General features: G+C 39.3%; 1 protein-coding gene across 1 annotated transcript in view; it reads left to right on the forward strand.

Moving 5' to 3' along the window:
* Nucleotides 1-16,518, forward strand: part of SPATA6 (spermatogenesis associated 6) — a 45,857-nt gene extending 29,339 nt beyond the window's left edge. Inside the window, 3 exon segments of the mRNA XM_080407646.1 lie at nucleotides 2,680-2,779; nucleotides 6,525-6,613; nucleotides 10,413-16,518. Coding sequence (XP_080263772.1) covers nucleotides 2,680-2,779; nucleotides 6,525-6,613; nucleotides 10,413-10,593 — 370 coding nt within the window. The 3' untranslated portion in view covers nucleotides 10,594-16,518.
* The last annotated feature ends 379 nt before the right edge of the window (nucleotides 16,519-16,897 follow it).

Below are 16,897 nucleotides of genomic sequence, written 5' to 3' on the forward strand. Positions count from 1 at the left end.
TATTTTCTAAACGAATTCAATAACAAGCCGGGTTTTCTTTTTTCTGAAAGTAAATACATTTATCTCCAAGGATATTTGTAAATTTAAGATTAATAACAATGATCTGAAATCTTACATATGAATTTCATAAAATTTATTTCCCAAGGGCAATGTATTCCAGCTTCTCAGTGCCAGGAACCTGGATGTTGGAAGAACAGCAGTTGCTGTATAAATAAGAGAAAATGCCATGACTTCATGTGTCTATCTTTTATTTGTCAAATGGGAAATGACTCACTCTTACTGCACCTAGGATGCAGATTTTTAAACAGGTATTTTGGAGGTTCTTCAATATTAGCAAATGTTTATAAATGCTAATTGGAAGCCATAAAGTAATACTACCACTTTCCTTTACCTCTCTTCTTCAAAGGAAAAAAGAAAAAAAAATCCTTGGTTGTTTGTTGTCATTATTGGTTTTGTGTTTTGAAAAAAACAACGAACAAAAAAAACCACTAGTGATGGAGCACATTCATTGTAATGCAGTAAATCAAACTGGTTTGACTCTGTTAGGGAAATGAATGTTCCTGCCTGCTTAAGAGACTTACTCCTGTTTCTTTTAAAGCAATGCTTTCCTCCCCTAACAAAATTCAGAAACCATTTTGCTTTCTTTTAGAAAAAGTTAGGTGAGATCTTTTAGTGCAATAGCTTGTTAGATTCTAGTGTGCAAAAGAATTGAACAGTATGGTTGCCATACGTGCTGTGGGGTTTGAAATTAATTCTAAATGTTCAGGATGCCAATACAAATGTTACAGCCAGCTTTGTGAAAATTCTTGCCTGTAATGATTCAAACATGAACAATGTTAATTACATTAGAAATATGAACAATACATCGTCCTATAGAACATACAATTCATCCTTCCAATATTGTGTCATTTATTGGCACCCTTTCTTGCAGAAAAACAGAAGCATTCGGAGATAGACTGATTTAAGAAAACTCATCAATAGGCTGAAAATATTGGGTCTGTTTACAACAGAGAGATATATGTTGGAAAGATAAGCAATAATAAGTGAGTCCAAATAAGCTGGTCAGATACAAGAAAACAGAAGAAGGTTACTCAGAAGCAAGTAACTGGTGACTCACTTCCTACTTACATTTCTGTCTCTCTCTGGTAGTAAAGGGAATGGTGCAAAAGACTGCAAAGAGCTCCCTGCCCTGCCTGTAACCTTCAAGGCACTTTCCATTTTCAGAATCCTGCTTCCAGTAATTTTAATGTTGCTAAGTTTCTTGTTTTGAACTGTAAGCTTTCATATGTACTTGGCTTGTCCCTTTTTGGAAGGAGCTGTACGGTTCTTTAGCTATATTGAAATTTCTGGAAGTTTGATGTAGGTAAACTAAGCCAGGCACAGTCAGATTGGGGATTTCAGACTGATAGACTGGATAACACAGGGAATGGGATAAATTGGAGAGAAGAGGGCAGAAAGGCTTGCAGTCGCAGTCACACAAACCCGTCCAGAGCCCACTGTAGAATCTCAGTCATGGTGTTTATATACTGCATCAAATTTGTGAAGCCAACTGTCAAAGCATGTTGCTGTTTCTTGTGTTCCCAATCTACCCAGAGTATGGCAGCCCAGTGCTGCTGCTGGCTGTAGTTCCGTCAGCTCAAACTGCAGCGGTGTGGCTTGCCAGCTCACAGCTTGCCTGGTGACCCGTGTTCATATTAGCATGATACCACGTCATGAGTTTTTATTTTCTTGGTGCAAAATCAGGTTCTCAGGGGTTAGGAAACATTGAAATGAAGATGCACAATCTTGATTTGGTGCCCTGTTTCTGTCCACTGTGATAAGATTGTGTAAGTAAACGTTTCATAACTTTGCCACAGTAAATCTTTACTTATGTTGATCTCCTTTTTTTTTTTTTTTTTTTTTTTTTTTTAAACACATTTTTGAGTGTACTAACGTGGCTGGTTTGTAAATGATTAAGTGATCCTATTCCTAAAATCTTACTTGCCTCCCTTAACAGTCTGAGAATAACTATTCAGATGAAATTTCTGCTAGCTCCTGCCTTGCTGAGGATGATGGGTTTGGGTTTTTTTTCAGTAAAGTGGAAAAAAATGTGCTGCAAAACCTAAAAGGGTAAAATCCAAAAGTAGCTGTTAGTTTTAAGTCACTAGCTACCTTGCTTTTAATGTTAAAGACCAACTCAAAATGCAGTTCCATCTTGTGAAATAAAGATTGGGAATTCGCAGTTTTTAATTCCATGGTCTTTTGAATTTGCATGCATTGGGGTTACCTGTTGATTTATTCCAGTGAAAAGAATTTCATGTGTGTAATACTTCCTTTAAAAAGAGGAAAACAAAACCTGATTACTGGGAATACAATAGCTGTATAGCTTTCCTATTTTGTAGGGACAGTACAAACATTATGGGAATATTACTCACATTACAAAATCATCAACAGTTTCTATGTTTTGCATCTTCTGTTGGTATTGTGGGTGCATACCATTTATACTGCTTGTAAATGTTTCTTTACTTGTACCCCAGAGGAGAAGAAGAATCAAATCTGAACATTGTTTATGTTCCAAATAGAAGGAAGTAACGTATGCTTCATAATTAAAAAAAAAAATAATAATCTGAGTCAAAAACATGTTTGAGCTTTTCAAAAAGAAAGTATTTCTTCTGTTTGTTTTTCCTCTTCCTCTTGCAGATTTAGCTCTGGTTGGCCTTCATCAGCAAATGGAGATGAGATCCATAAAAGAGTGAAAAATATTTTAAGGACGCACAGTGCTAGACAGCGCCTCATATTCGTAAGTTTGACTTCAAACTCAATCCTTTCTTTTCTCCAAGATGGCTGAGGAAGAGAACTGTGCCTAAAGTCTTGGATTTATTATAATGTCCTTTGAGGCAGCCTTGATTGTAGAAATGTGGATTCAGTGTGTAAGCTGAACTGTTTCACCCTGATTGCAGTAGGATCCTTATGTGTAGCCTTTACAGACAGCTGGTACAGGTAACCCTCTCGCAGGTTATTGAGGACAATTAAGTTTCTTTTTATATCTGGTTTTCCATTTCCAGTTTAAGCAAAAAATATGTTACAGATCTGTAGAACATCAGGGCTTAACATGTGCAGCTGCACATCAGCAGCTGCTTGTGTCCAGCTGTTGTTAGAGCTAATATTATTCTTCAGATGTGTGCTTTTTCCCCTTAGTTACCTGGCTTTCAATGAGCAGAGCTCTTTATCGAATGAGATTATGCCCAGGATCAGAGTATTTTGTCCTTGAGTCTGATGGAATTTTGAAGTGTGATTTTAGACAGATAAAAATTTTTGTTATTGTGATTTTGAGAAACCTCGTTGTGGCACAGGATCTCCCTGGCCAAAGCATTGTACCAGCTGAACAAGGTTGTTCATCTGCAAAGGACTTAGGGTCTTAACTGTGAGCTGAGGTAAAAGAAAGGTAAGATAAAAGGATGTAAGAATGAGAGGCAAGATTAAGATTAGGAGCTTGGATGAAATTATTTTTGTCTGGCAATCTAACACAGATGTTACTGATTAGTTAGAAGAGACACGAGTCTCTCAGAAAGGAGGAGGACATCCTTTTTGCTTCAGTTTCCTCTCTTAGAAAAAGGAGTGTTGACAGAAGCCTGCTTTTTGAATGTCACTGCAATTTTAACTTAGAGCCGTCCACCTTTCCCCTCTGACGTGGTTTACTGTGTCAGTGGGAAGCATGATAGAAAGTGAGAGCCCTGGCCTCCGCGCCTCGACTTCAGCACAGAAATGACAGGCGTAGCACTAGTACGCTGGCACGCGGGCCGTGCTGTCTGGGATGGGATGACTCCACCGACTACATAAAACCACTGCAGGGGGCTGGGGCAGAAGTGAAGGTTGTTCTCTCAGTCAGCTGCTGCAAGATGTACTGAAGAACATCTGCCTTAGCTCTGAAGTCTCTGGTTATTTACTTATTTTCCCACATTTAGCCATCTGGGCAGCTCCTTGCATTGCCTGTGTGCTCTCTTAATCTGATTATTTTTTCATTTGTGTTCAATCTTCATTTTTAGCTTAGTTGTGCTTTTTGTTTTAAACTCTGAAAAACCTTTTCTTGTGCATGCTAAGACTGTTTGATCTAGTTCATGCTGTACCTCCCTGAGTTTTTATATGAATGTTATGATCTTGTGAGCTGCTGCCTTTCAAATAGAAGATGCCCATCGCATTTTTATGTGTTTCAGCCACCCCAAAATAGGTACAAATCATGTAAAATGCTTCTCTGTTGTTTCAGTGAACTTAACAAATGGGATTTCATGATGGTCCAGCACTTACACATAATGAAAGTTTGCGCAGCCTGAACTATCTCCAGTGGTCCTTGACTACTTTCCCTAAACAGTGGACCATGATTTTATGATAAGACTTACTGGTTTGTTAGGAGAGCTGGATGGCTATTACACAGTCTCTCCATACAACCATAAAGACTATTAAATATCATAATGAGTAAAGGAGAATTTGATCATTTTCTTCCTGTTTACATATTTTACTTGTATAATATAAAACATTCTACTCTATAATGACTTACACATAAGCTGGTATTCCCTTCTTCCTGCAATATTGCACAAATTCACACAAAACTGCAAAGCATGGTGTTAGATTCTTGAAGCATGGTACTTTCTGTTGGCTTTCCGTTAGCACACCTTGTCACTTCCAGTATTGGACACTTGCTGAATACTCACATGGATTAATAATCAGAGGTGATGCCTTTCTGTTTCCTCTCCTGTTGGAAAGCCTCATGTTTCTGCCTTAAAAAATCCAGATATCAGGTATTAGGTAAGATTTTTGAGTATTTAATTACCTGCCTGGTCAGAACAATGCTGGAAAAGGACCATTTTTCTCACTCCATTTCCTTCCACTGAGCAAAAGGAGTGGGAGGATGTTACAGAGAAGTCTCACGGTGTTTGATAATTGCACACAGCTAACTTGTGAAAGCTGTGCTAACACCAGCTGACCTGCTTAAAAAAAAAAAATTGAGTCTGCTTGCAGTGGGTACTGTAAAATACACCAGGATTGGTTGTTCTTCCCGAAATGGCCCAAAACTTAGGCTGCGTTGCTACAGAGTGGATGGATGAGGTACATGGCTCATCTTGAAAGTGAGGCAATAGTAAGGCAAGTGCACTGGCAATGTGGTGAGTAGATTTTGGCTCTAGTCTGGATCCTCTTCCAAACTTCGAAAGGTTAAAAATTATCTCTTACTCTGTTTCATTCTGAAGAGCCTCATGCTAAATAATCATTCCCAGAAGCATCCAGCTGTGTTTTCCAAAATTCTCTTTCCATAGTGCTCTGTAAAAATAGTGTGATTGGAGCTCTGCTGCAGATTCCTTAGGGTGTCCACCGTAACTTTCTGCTGTGACATTCTGACAGTATTGTAATGTTTCCATCTTTTTTTTTTTTTTTGCTTTCCAGAACATAATTTGCCTCTAGCAAATGCTGCAGAGTTTTATTTACCACTGTACCCCATTTCCTCTTGAGTGCTTTGTAGTCTGTGACTGCTGAAGGAAGAGAGTTTTCCTGTTTACAAACACAGTTATTACCTTGTATTTCACCACAATAAATTGTGTTAGGTTTTTCCTCATCCATATGCCTGCCGTTCAGCTTGCTCTGCATCTTATTGCCATCTACCAGTATATTTATTGTCTTTCTCCCAGTTTTCTGTTACCAGCAAGTGTGATTATTTTTACTGCCGTCTTTTTTTCCAGTTGATTTTCCAGGTGATTTTGTTTACTAATCCTTACAGCAGTTGGCTTCTGCTGAAAGCATCACTTAGTGTCACCTCTTAAGTAGTGTCTTTGCTCTTCAGAGTAGAGTGAACGTGGTTGTGTGTAGTGGAATTTCTACTATTCTGTCTCAGGTGAGCAACTGGCTCCCTTCAGATGAGCTGTTTTCTGTCTTACTTACCTAAGAGGGCAAATATGGGTTAACTGATGCCTAGATAGCATTTGAAAGGTAAGACTGCTTTCTACAACTCCACTGAAGGGTCATAAATTATATCGTAGGCATTTTTTAAAGTGGGGTAAGTATGTTCTCAGCCCTGTATATGGAATCGAAGTATTCAGATGTGTAGAATGCTTCTGCCTGGTGAAATACATTAAATAGATAATGGTAGCTCATTATAAAAGCTAATAAATAATAAGTTTTAGGTTCTCTTTCCCCTTTTCTACAAGAAACAGAAGTAAAGCAGTGAGCAGTAGGTTTCATAACATTTTGCCAATGTGTTTGTTGGGGATTATCGAAGCTTGTGCTGTCTGCGTAGTTCTCTAGATCTACACTGTCTAGAAATTCTTTCCAGCTTATTACCTGAAAATTATTAGCTGAATTGTACTGAACTTAATTAAAATTCTTCATAAATGGCATTTGGCTCATTACACTTTGTCTGTTTTTCCCCCAAGAAATGTAAGTACTTTAATAGTCTTCTACTAAATGGAAAGAATGCATTTTTGAACTGAGATCATTGTAATCAGAAACCAAGGTAATGAGAATTTGATCTCTGGTTTGTTTTTTGGGGTTTTTTTTAGGATGAGAGTAACTCGTCAAAAGGAGACTTGACTAAGACAAGAGAATCTTCACATAAAGCACCCTTATCCATGAGGGAACTGCAAAGCAGGTATGGAGTTTTTCTCTGACCAAGACAGAACAGTCATACTCATAATATCGCCCTTTAAATTTAGCTAAAAAATTCTCTTCCTATTTTGATCTATGTAATATATTGCACGGGGGAAAGGCTTCTGTAGGAGTTCATCCTACTGAGCTTTTTCACCTGAAAGCAAAATACAGTTAACTATAATTACGCCTTTCATACTGTTTGGCACTGTGTCAATATAGTCTTCATAAAACACTGATTTTGGAACTAGACTTGGTCATCAATCTGATCCTTGGGCAGTAGGTTTTGGATTTTATCAAGCAGAGAGCAAATTCACTTTAAAAATAACCAAATGGTTATTTTTCCTTAAAACTATAGGAATGCAATAATACATCGAAGTTTTAGTAATATGGTTTGGGGCTGTTTTGTTGGTTTATTCTTTTTTTACAAAACCTATATTTGGAAGAGATAAGCATCTTCAAAAAAACCAGCAAATATATATAGTATTGTTTAGTAATTCAGCATGCCATATTTCAGAAGACATCTTGAAAACCTGAGACCTTGAAAACCTGGATTACGAAGGTTAATTATTCTGTGTACTCACATATATGACTAGGGCTTCATATTTTACTTTAGACACCAATTGAGTTGATTTTGACAACTTCTGTAATAGAAGTTAACATTGATGTTCTCTATGTATGCACACAGTATTTTGTACATTTGGGGCACTAGTTTGAGGGAAGATGCTAAGTAATGTAAAACATCTTTTGGGGTTGTGTGGCTTTTCTGTTCTTCTTAATATAAAGAGAGAGGTTCTAGAACTGTATTGCTAAATTTGAAAAGTCTTGACATTAGGAAGAAGAGGTTTTATTTTGATAATTAAATGTGATGCGGTATTTTGTTACAAAGGCTTCCCAAACCAGCACTGCATACCACTGAAAGCAGGGTAATTCAATATGCATATCATAGTGAACTTCTACTTGCAATTAGTAAGCTCTAAAAAGTTCATTTATGACTTGTTGGCTTTTTTTTAAATTCCTGTAATTTGTTGCAAGGGATCTAGTAAGTCAGATTTGCACATGTATGTGAAGTTGCTGCTGCAGTTGTTAGTATTTCTATACCCATGCTCGCTCCTGCTTTCTGCGTGTAGCCTTTTTGGTCCTTTATCCTTTGTTCTGACAGCTGCTGCAATTAAATTGTGTAGGATGTGTTTGTGAGAGAGAAAGTGTAAGTTTTTGTTTTGAGGCAGCTTTGGGACTTTGAGATTGATGCTGAAACTGCAGACCATGAAAAAAGAAAAAACAAACCCTAATACTACAGAATCATGAAGCGATGGGATATGAAATGTGGCACTCAGGTTGGGGAAGGACTGCTCCTTGGGTTTAGAGGCCAGCAGCTGTAGGCCCATTCACGGAAGGGCGAGACATAAAAGGACTCAAGGACAGTCTGATTGCTGAGTGTTTGCCACAGTGCTCATAAACAGGACACAAGGACAGAGACAGAGTTCATCGAAGGACATGGTACTGTCGACCAAATGTTGGCAGTAAAGTACACAGATGATTGAAAACCACTGGGAGTAAGGAAAAGGTCCGTGTTTTGTGAAATATTTAGTATATGATTCACTCAGAAAAGAACTTCTGGGACTCTTAAAGGAGATGTATGAGGGAACAAAAGCATATGACAGGTATTTCAGAGCAGGGAGTTGCGTGCAGAAATCCTGCTGTTAATATGATTTGTGAGTGTAATTCCCAGATTGCTTAGCTCAGGTTGTCAGCTGGTTTCCAGTTGAGACATGAGAGGGACTGTTCCCTGGCTTGGCTGTATCTTTGTCCACACCAGTGCTAAGTATCTCATGTGCAAGGGCTGGCTAATGGAAATACAGACACACACCCCTCCAAAAAGAGAAGGGAAAATAAAGCTTGTGTCTTTTATTTTAAGTCTTTGTCAGTACCAGAATAAGGAACTTGTAAAAGTTACTGCTGTTTTTTGAGTCTTTCCTTTACTGCAGTTAAAGTGGTTGGATTTTGAGTGTCTCTGGGTAGATTAAGCTTTTAGTAGAAGAAAAGGCAAGCACAGGGCTGACTGCAGGAAATGGATTCCAAGGAGAAGAGTGTCAGAGCTGTTTGTTCTATAGTTACAAGTGCCACTTCTAGTGCTGTGCCTCTTTGTTGGCCTCAGAATTCTCCATCAGAAATGAAGTAACACAAACTGCAGAAAAGAGGAGGTAAAACTTCAGCTGTTGATGGGTCGCCAGGGTATTGACTTGTCTACATTTAACACAGGCCTGTATAACTTTCCTATTGATTTTGCTGTTTGGTAGGTTGGTTTCTTTGTGTCCAAACCGTGAAGCACAGTTCACTCTCTCCAGGATGATAAACAGGTTTAAATTTGCTTCGTGCTGTTGGCTGACTTTGAATGTTGAAGCTCTTTTGAAAAAGTGTGAAAGTGGCCTTCCTCCCTTTTTGATACTGGAGCCACATAGAGATTTTGTTGTTGGTTTGTGCGGTAAAGGTTGGCATCACCTTAATGTTTGAATGTAAGAAGTCTAAAAGCAAAAACTATTCCTTCTTTTGTTTTCCATGGGACAGTGGAAGCTCAGAAATGTGAATTTAGAAAACTGATCGTGCACGTTCCTCTTATTCCATCACCATTTTCCATTCTTAAAGTGAAAACCTTGTGTCTTGATGCAGCTAACATGTATATTTCTGATTCCTTTGACATAAGGTTTCTTTCATTTTGTTACAGGTGTTTACTGATATTGAGGACAAAGTTTTAAGTACTGTTTGATCATAGTAGATTAATAAATGATATATATATAAGAAAATATAAAGCTTCCCTGTGAAATGCAATCTGTTTCCGAAGTGAGGATGGTCACTGTAAGCTTCACATTTCCAATTTGATTTCCCAGGCTGAGAATGCTCAAGAAAGGCTAAAGATAACTCAGTCCTAATTTTTAAGTGTCTGAAGTGCCTAAATCTCTGAGCAGATAGAGGTGAAAAATGTCACCTCAGTAGTCCATTTTTGCTTATGTTTTTTGAGCTACTAGTTTCATGCTTTAATAAATTAATATGGCTCATTTCATTATATGACACAAGCCTTTGTTTTGAAAGTTTCAAGAGAAGGCGAATAGTCATGAAGTTTAGAAATACATACTTCAGATTTGTCAGTGTTTTGTAGTGATTTTCAGAGAATAGATTTCACTTCATAGATCTAGGAATAATTTCTCAAACCAACTGAAATATGAGACTGTATTTGTGTTTAGTATTAAAACAGTGACACAGAAGATGGGGTGGGGAAGGAACACTCAATCGCCACTATATCATAATGTATTTGGTAGAATACTTAATCCAAGATGCTTCCGATAGAGCACTTTACAGCTGCAACCACAGTAATTTAATATACCTCTGATAGATTGTCTTCATATTGAAATAGCTGCTTGTGGTTACGTTTTAACCTTCAAAGGACACAAAAATCCTTTTTTTCCTTGTCCAAAGGACACAAAAATGTTGCTCTTGCATAGGCTTAGTGCCTAGTCACACTGCTTATCAAAATATAGCAAAATTACTGCATGCTCTTGGAAAATTAATTTTTTCTATTTGGGAGGTATTATCAAGTGCACTCAGGTTAAGTGGGGGAGAATTCGCGTGAACAAATGACGTGGGGCTCCCATTTCTTAGAAGTAGCTGCAGTGTAGTTTTTGTTTCAATTAGTGAAAGGTAATCTGTGTTTAGCAGCTCTACATTTGGATTTCTGCTGGTTTTGTGCTTCTGATTCCCCTTCCTTATCCTGATTTGATTGTTATTTCTTTTCTTTCTTTTGACAGTTTACCAGTGCAGCAGAACACTGCTGGACACTTGGATAATGGTGAATATTGGTCTAGTCGTGCAGCTGTATACAAAGGGAAGCCTCACAGAGTGATCTTTGAAGAAAGTCTTGAGAAAATCTACAGAAACATGTACCAAAAAGCTTCTGGCACTGTTTCAGGCCAAAACCCACACTCCTGATAGCAATTGACCTGGAAATGCACAGTACACAGTGTTCATATTTGTAATGAAAACTATTTTTATGTAACCAGTGTTTGTACTGTATTTTTAACATACAGTTATGGTTGGGCAGGGTTTTGGAGAAATGGGGGTTTGTCCTGGGTTGCCAAAAGGAAACTCTTAACATTCCCCCTTTTCCCCACCCCACAAAAAAACACCAAAACCAACCAAACAAAAAAACCCAACCAAACAAAAAAAACCCACAAACAAAAACAAAACCAAAAAACCAACAGCAACTAACTCCTCTGGTTCAGTAAGAGGGTGTTGCTCCTTTGAGACTATGAAAAGATAGTCTTTTGAAGACTAATAGGTCTGCTGGACATTCCTATCTGATGTTAAACTCAGGTTTCAGCTGCAGCCAATTCTTACTAAATAATTAAAGCTATTTAGTAACTTAGAATTGGTTGAAGAAGCAATATGTCCTAGTGTTCAGAGCGGGGGTGTAAAGAGGAAGGTGAATGTGAGTGTTGATTTAAAAGTGTCCCATCTGGGCCAAAGGGAATTGTTTTCTAGAAAATTGCCTTTGGATTGTTTATTTTTGAGAAGGGCAGAAACTGATACTGACCTATAGATGTGCTTTCAAAGTAGTTTCAAGCACCTTTAGTCACAATTTTTCTAATACTGTCAAATTTTAAAAGAAACCCACCCAGCCTAGCAGCCTTTGTGTCGGAAGAAAGGTTATCTTCAAACACTGTGCATTTGAATGTTTCCAGGTTCTCTTGAATGCAGTCATGACATTTGCCAATACACTTGTAATTTTAAAAAATATGAATAAGAAAAGAGTGTGGAGGGGGAAAGACTGGAGCTAGTCAGCAAGCTCCTCATATACCCTGTACAGGCCTTCTGAAGTTCCTGCATCACAATCCCACCTAATTTGGAGCCTGTCCTTCCCAGTCTGCTGGGATCCTGTTGGCAGAAACCGCATCGTTTTTGCTAAAGGCCACCAAATGTTCATCAGCAGTTCGATGCTTTCCCTGGGGATGGAACCTTTTCAGCCTTGCATTGAGCAGATCCCACATTAGCAGACCAGGGCAAATTGCCCATCTATTGAAAAACGGAATGTTTTAAAAGGGCAAGAGTGTCCATCTCTTGCTTCCTTTCAGAATGGGGGGAAAAAGCAAATGCCTGTTCTGGCTCCTTCCCTGACTGAGCGAGCAGATTCAGTTACACCAGTGCCATTTTACCTGTTATGATTGGATAAAGGATAAAGCCAGCAGTACAGATGGCAGAACATATGACTGTAACCTGCCAGCATGCCTAGATAAACAAAAAGTTGGTCTACTCTGCCTTCCATCCTTTAATGCTGAGACAACATAATTGATTTGAGAAAGCAGTTGGTGAGCAATTATGCTAGTGGGAAAGCACATTGAAAGGCTGTGTGCTTCTGTTTCAGGAAAGGGGGCTCTCGGAGGAAGTGTCTTGCATATAGACATTTCTATTCCTTGTAACTGTGAAACCAGTTGAAGTGGATTAACACTGATAACTTCCTGACCCTGATGCCACTTAGCACATTAGTGCTTTCAAAGGGCATTAGTTGCACAAGCCTTATGCTGCGGGTAAGTGTTGAGTCACTCTGTGAAGTAGTAGTACACTATTTTTGCAGAAGTGAAAAGTAAAATTTACCCAAGCTTTGCCGCTGAAGGGCCATGGAGTATTGTGCTACTAGGACCTGGTATTCATTCATTAGCCTGCGTCTGTGACCCCATATTGGTCCATAAAGGAATAGTTTCCTTTTCCTTTCTGTTCGGGAAAGTGGATGTATTCAAATGGATCCTAAATAGGCAGGGCACATTCTGAGACAGACTTTCCAAGCTTTTGGTTTAAAATGAATCTACTGCAATCTGAAGGTTGGTGCAGTTTCCTGTGTGTGTTTGAGCCATAAGATTTAGTGTTCTTCTTATGGTATCCCACAGCTTTCATTCAATATTCTCTGTGTTTTCCCTCACCAGCGTCATAGCGTAGTAAAAGTTACGGTCTTCTGAAGGCTGGCTGCTCCCCTTTGGTCTAATCTGGTTCTGTGACATATAGATACTGTTCAATTTTTCTCTCCCCAGCAATCCAGGAGATCTTAGTCCCTGTTTGTTCAATGCATAGGAAGGCTGAATGCTGAGGCTTTGGGGATTTTTGAATGGATGAGTAAGGACACAAGTTGCCATGACTTCCAGACGCAGAGGGGATGAGGAAGGTTGGAGGCCACTGTGAAAAAGCAGGGTAATGTTTTCAGGTGGTCTAGAGGAGTGGCTGGGGTATAGCTGTTTGATTCCCCTAGCTAATGGTAGTATGGCAACCTTCAGGTTTTCATCAAAGATTAAAAATTTTTCGTCAAAGGTGAAAACTGGATGGGAGAAAAAAAAAAGTGTCATCTATTGAATTTTGACTGGTATGAATATTCTCAGTGTAGCTTTCGTATGCAGCCTAACAAGAAATGAAGCATAGTCTCTGTGTCTTTGGCCCTGCTCCAGCTGCAAGGGGAGACAGTGTGTATAATGTCTTCCTGAATCAGCTGCTGTAGGATATGTTTTTCTCTTGGGTCAGAGTCATTCCACAGCTTATATGCTGTGATAACAGCAAAGAGTGTTCTCATCCAAGCACTGTGCTAGAAATCTGGTTTGGTTAAGGGAAAACTTTTCTCTGAAATTGGAGTTAAGACCCAAATTGCTCTGATCTGTCCATAAAATCTGCAAGCCACTTTATTTTCAGGAGAATTTGGCCCCTTCCCTGTTTGCTCAGCTAACCCTCTATTAATATGCATGCAAGCTCAAGTGCACTGAGCGCTGCTGCTCCTTTGCTACTGCAGTATCTGATAAGTGTAGGTTCAGGCAGTGAACCAACATAGTAATAAACTGTAATTGTTTGGTGCACCTTGCCTTCTAATACAATTTAAATCCCTTCTATCAAATGCAAATTTCTAGGTTTCTGAGTGACGCTTTAAATAGCATTTTCTGTGCTCATTCCTTATCTTTTGCCATCCACAAAGTGGTCTGTTAGTGACAGTGGGATGGTATAATTCCACCCCCGTCATTTTACCTCCGAAAGGAAATCTGCCTACTCAAATCTAGAAATAATGGGCCAGATTGAGTGAATTAGTGTTTTTCTGTAGTCTGTCTCCTTGTCATGCCCTCCCCAAGTTGTTACAACCATGAGTATTCTCACCAAATCCTAGTCAGCATCCAGTGTTGCTTGTAGCGTGCAATCAGTGCAATATTTTAATCACTTTCATTTTAATAGGTCGGAATCTGCTTGCTATTTGCACCCTTCTCGCATTCCTACAAATAACTTGGTATAGTTTAGGATCTAGGGGTGGCTTTAGACAAGCTATCTGCCGGTGTTCAGTAGAAATGCACATCCTTTGTTGAGTAGTAGTGGCTTTGGAAATAGACCTGTTGTGGATTAAAGGCAAAAATGTCAAACTCCGTAATGATTTGCCTTATCTAAGACTTCAGCCAGAGGAAGGGAAGCTTAAATTGGTCCACTGGGGACAAGAGGCATAGGGATGGCTGGAGTGATGGGGTCAGGCAGGGGCAGCTTTGTAAGATGGATGAATGGCAGTGTTTATACTCCAAATCTGGGCAGCTTGGAAGACAATGAAGGTGTTCTTTAGATTGTGCATCACATGTTTGAATTTTACTGTTACTTTGGAGGCTGCCAAAGTGGTGAGGGGAGAAAGAAATCTACCTGTAGGTGTTGGGAATCTATTTTTTGGGTAAAATAAGAGAACATTCAACTCTCCTCAGTATTAAATAGTCTTTTCCAGACTCCCTCTCATTGTTAGCTCAGCTGTAAAATGGGGAGTTTGTGCTCTGTTGAAGCTTAATTAAATGACTGTGAAGTGCTTTGGGATCCTGAGGTGAACGTTACAGAAATTATTTTGTGGAAGCCTGGGTGAAAAGTCCCATCTCATCTCCAGGTTAGTAAAAGGCTTTATTTTAATTTTCCCAGGTTTATTATGTTTTAATCAGACAATTATTAAGCAAGTCTTAATCTTATCAAGATAGAAATCTATTAAATCTAAGAGATGGCTGAAAAAGATAATGAACTGCTTTACTACATGTGCTTTTAGAAGCTAATCTTTACAGTTGCTGTCCTACTCTGCTTCTGTCTCCTGCATGATCCGGGTTCATCAGACTCATGCAGATTGCTCTCATAATTATTTTTTTTTAATACAAATATTTTTTTTGCCATCCTGATGTCTTAGTGCTGTCTGCTATATGCACTAATGAGCACCACTCACATCTATCGCATCACTTGTTCTTCTTTCCCAAGAGCAAGGGGTGCAATGGTGTGTGCAACTCGACAGTGGAAAAGTTTGTGTGGCGTGCCAAAGGTCTGTTAGAAAAAGTCAGTTGGAAGGAATCGCTGCTTGTTCAGTCCTTGTGCAAGGAATAGCTTATTACATAATTCTGCTTTTCCTGATTTTTAAGCTTGAAAGTGTTTTCTGAAACATTGAACTATGCAACAGAATTCTTACCCTTTTAGCAGCGGTCACTTAACTGCGTCAGTCTTGTAATGTGGAATTTCTGGGTCATAGGAAAGCCTACCGTGATGTTAATTACTTCAGTGGTTATGGAGCGATCCATGTCAGAGTGCTGGGAGTATCTCCAGAGATTCGTGTAGTAGTCAAGGAATTTGGGGAAACTTTCAAATCAATGAAACTTAGCTGCTTGGTTCCAGTGAAAACGACTGAAGCTGAGAGGAGACAGCACTTCTGTGGGTGGTCCTCACGAGCTACCGCACTGACAGAAGCAGTGTCTGGTGTAGGTGGTGGTGTCAGGTAGCAGCAGGTAACTGGTCTTTGCCTAATTCCTTTCAGTTTCAACAGATAAACCAGTGTTGTGAGAAGTGATCGGGAACCCCTGATAGTTTACTGTGTAATAGAAAGAGGAATATTAATCACAAGCCCCATTGGTTGCATGGAATTCCATGGAGAAAGCAGTAGAAACCAAAACATCATCAACCAAAGCCCTTAAAGGCTGAGGCTGTAGCTCCTTTTGTTACAGTGTTGGCTTGCCGAAGACGAGCAGTTTGTGCCCCGTTTGTCTTCAGTGAGAAATTCTCTGAAGTGCGGTGGCAATTTGGCTGGCTGGCAACAGAAGGGCCCTGTAATGGGTCTCTGCGTGATCTGTGTGGAGGTGGTGCTTCTCCTTGGTGCCTGGTGCCATTCAGTTCCAGGGGATTGCTTCTGACTAGCTGAGAGCTCTCTGCAGCCTGAGAAGTGGTGACCTGAGCCTGCTTCTGGCCTCTTCAGGGAAAGGAGTTTGCTGTTGCGAAGCACCATCCCTCTTGGTTTGTAAGAATTTACTGATCCTGAGGAGGCAGCACAAAACTTCTGTTCTGTGGTCAGGCATTTGCATAACCCTGTGGGGCTGATGCCGCTGAAGGAACAGAGCTTTGCACCAGGTGGGAGGCTGGAGAGCAGGGGTGACTGCGAGCGGTTTGATGCGTGGCACGCCACGAATTATGCATTTCTGTACCATTACTTATCAGTGTATAAAATAACCTGTGAAGCTTATAAGTAACAAAAGCACCATGTACGTCACTGAACGGTGGTGAATTCTAATGCTTCTATTTGCATTGTTACACTGACTTGAATTTTTGAATGTTTAGCGGATTGTGTTGTTACTAAAACTATAGTTGAACTATTTCATTCAGTACTCCAGTAGTAAACATTTGCTAAAAGGTTGCTTTGTCTGCCTCCTTGTTTTCACCACAGTCATCTAGTGTTTACGTACATTTTAGCCTCTGTGCCATTTTTGAAGGCTTTATTTGTCTCATTTACGGTTTTGGTTTGGATAATACTTAAATATGAAATCCATCTGGGAAACATATTGTATATTCACGTTGAGGGGTAAAACCAGTTTTTAATTAAAATTTTATACAGCACTTGTATTTCACTTTGTCCTGTTTTATTATGAAACACTTCAATCTTCTTCCTAAAACACATATGTCTTGTGCGTTTCAAGATGTTCCTTGTTGCTCATGCAGAACCAGTTTCTGAGCTCTGTCAGCAGAGTGCCATATGTTCTGGGGTTCATTTAGCTTCTCTGGCGTTTGTGTAGGCAGCATATTGGATGTAACGCAGCTAAGCTCTGCTCCATTCTTTTCTTTGTAAACTTGTCAAGAGATGAAAAAAGCAGGGAGAAGAAAACACTGAATAATACTTGAGTGATTTGAATTATCAATAGGTTCTGGTAACTTGGCCAATCAAAATTGCGGTTTCTCTTGTACTTGAGGATTTTCCTTAATTACGATTTATGCATAACCCATA

The sequence above is a fragment of the Falco punctatus genome (genome assembly GCF_963210335.1).
Source record: "Falco punctatus genome assembly, chromosome: 11".
NCBI classification, from domain to species: domain Eukaryota; kingdom Metazoa; phylum Chordata; class Aves; order Falconiformes; family Falconidae; genus Falco; species Falco punctatus.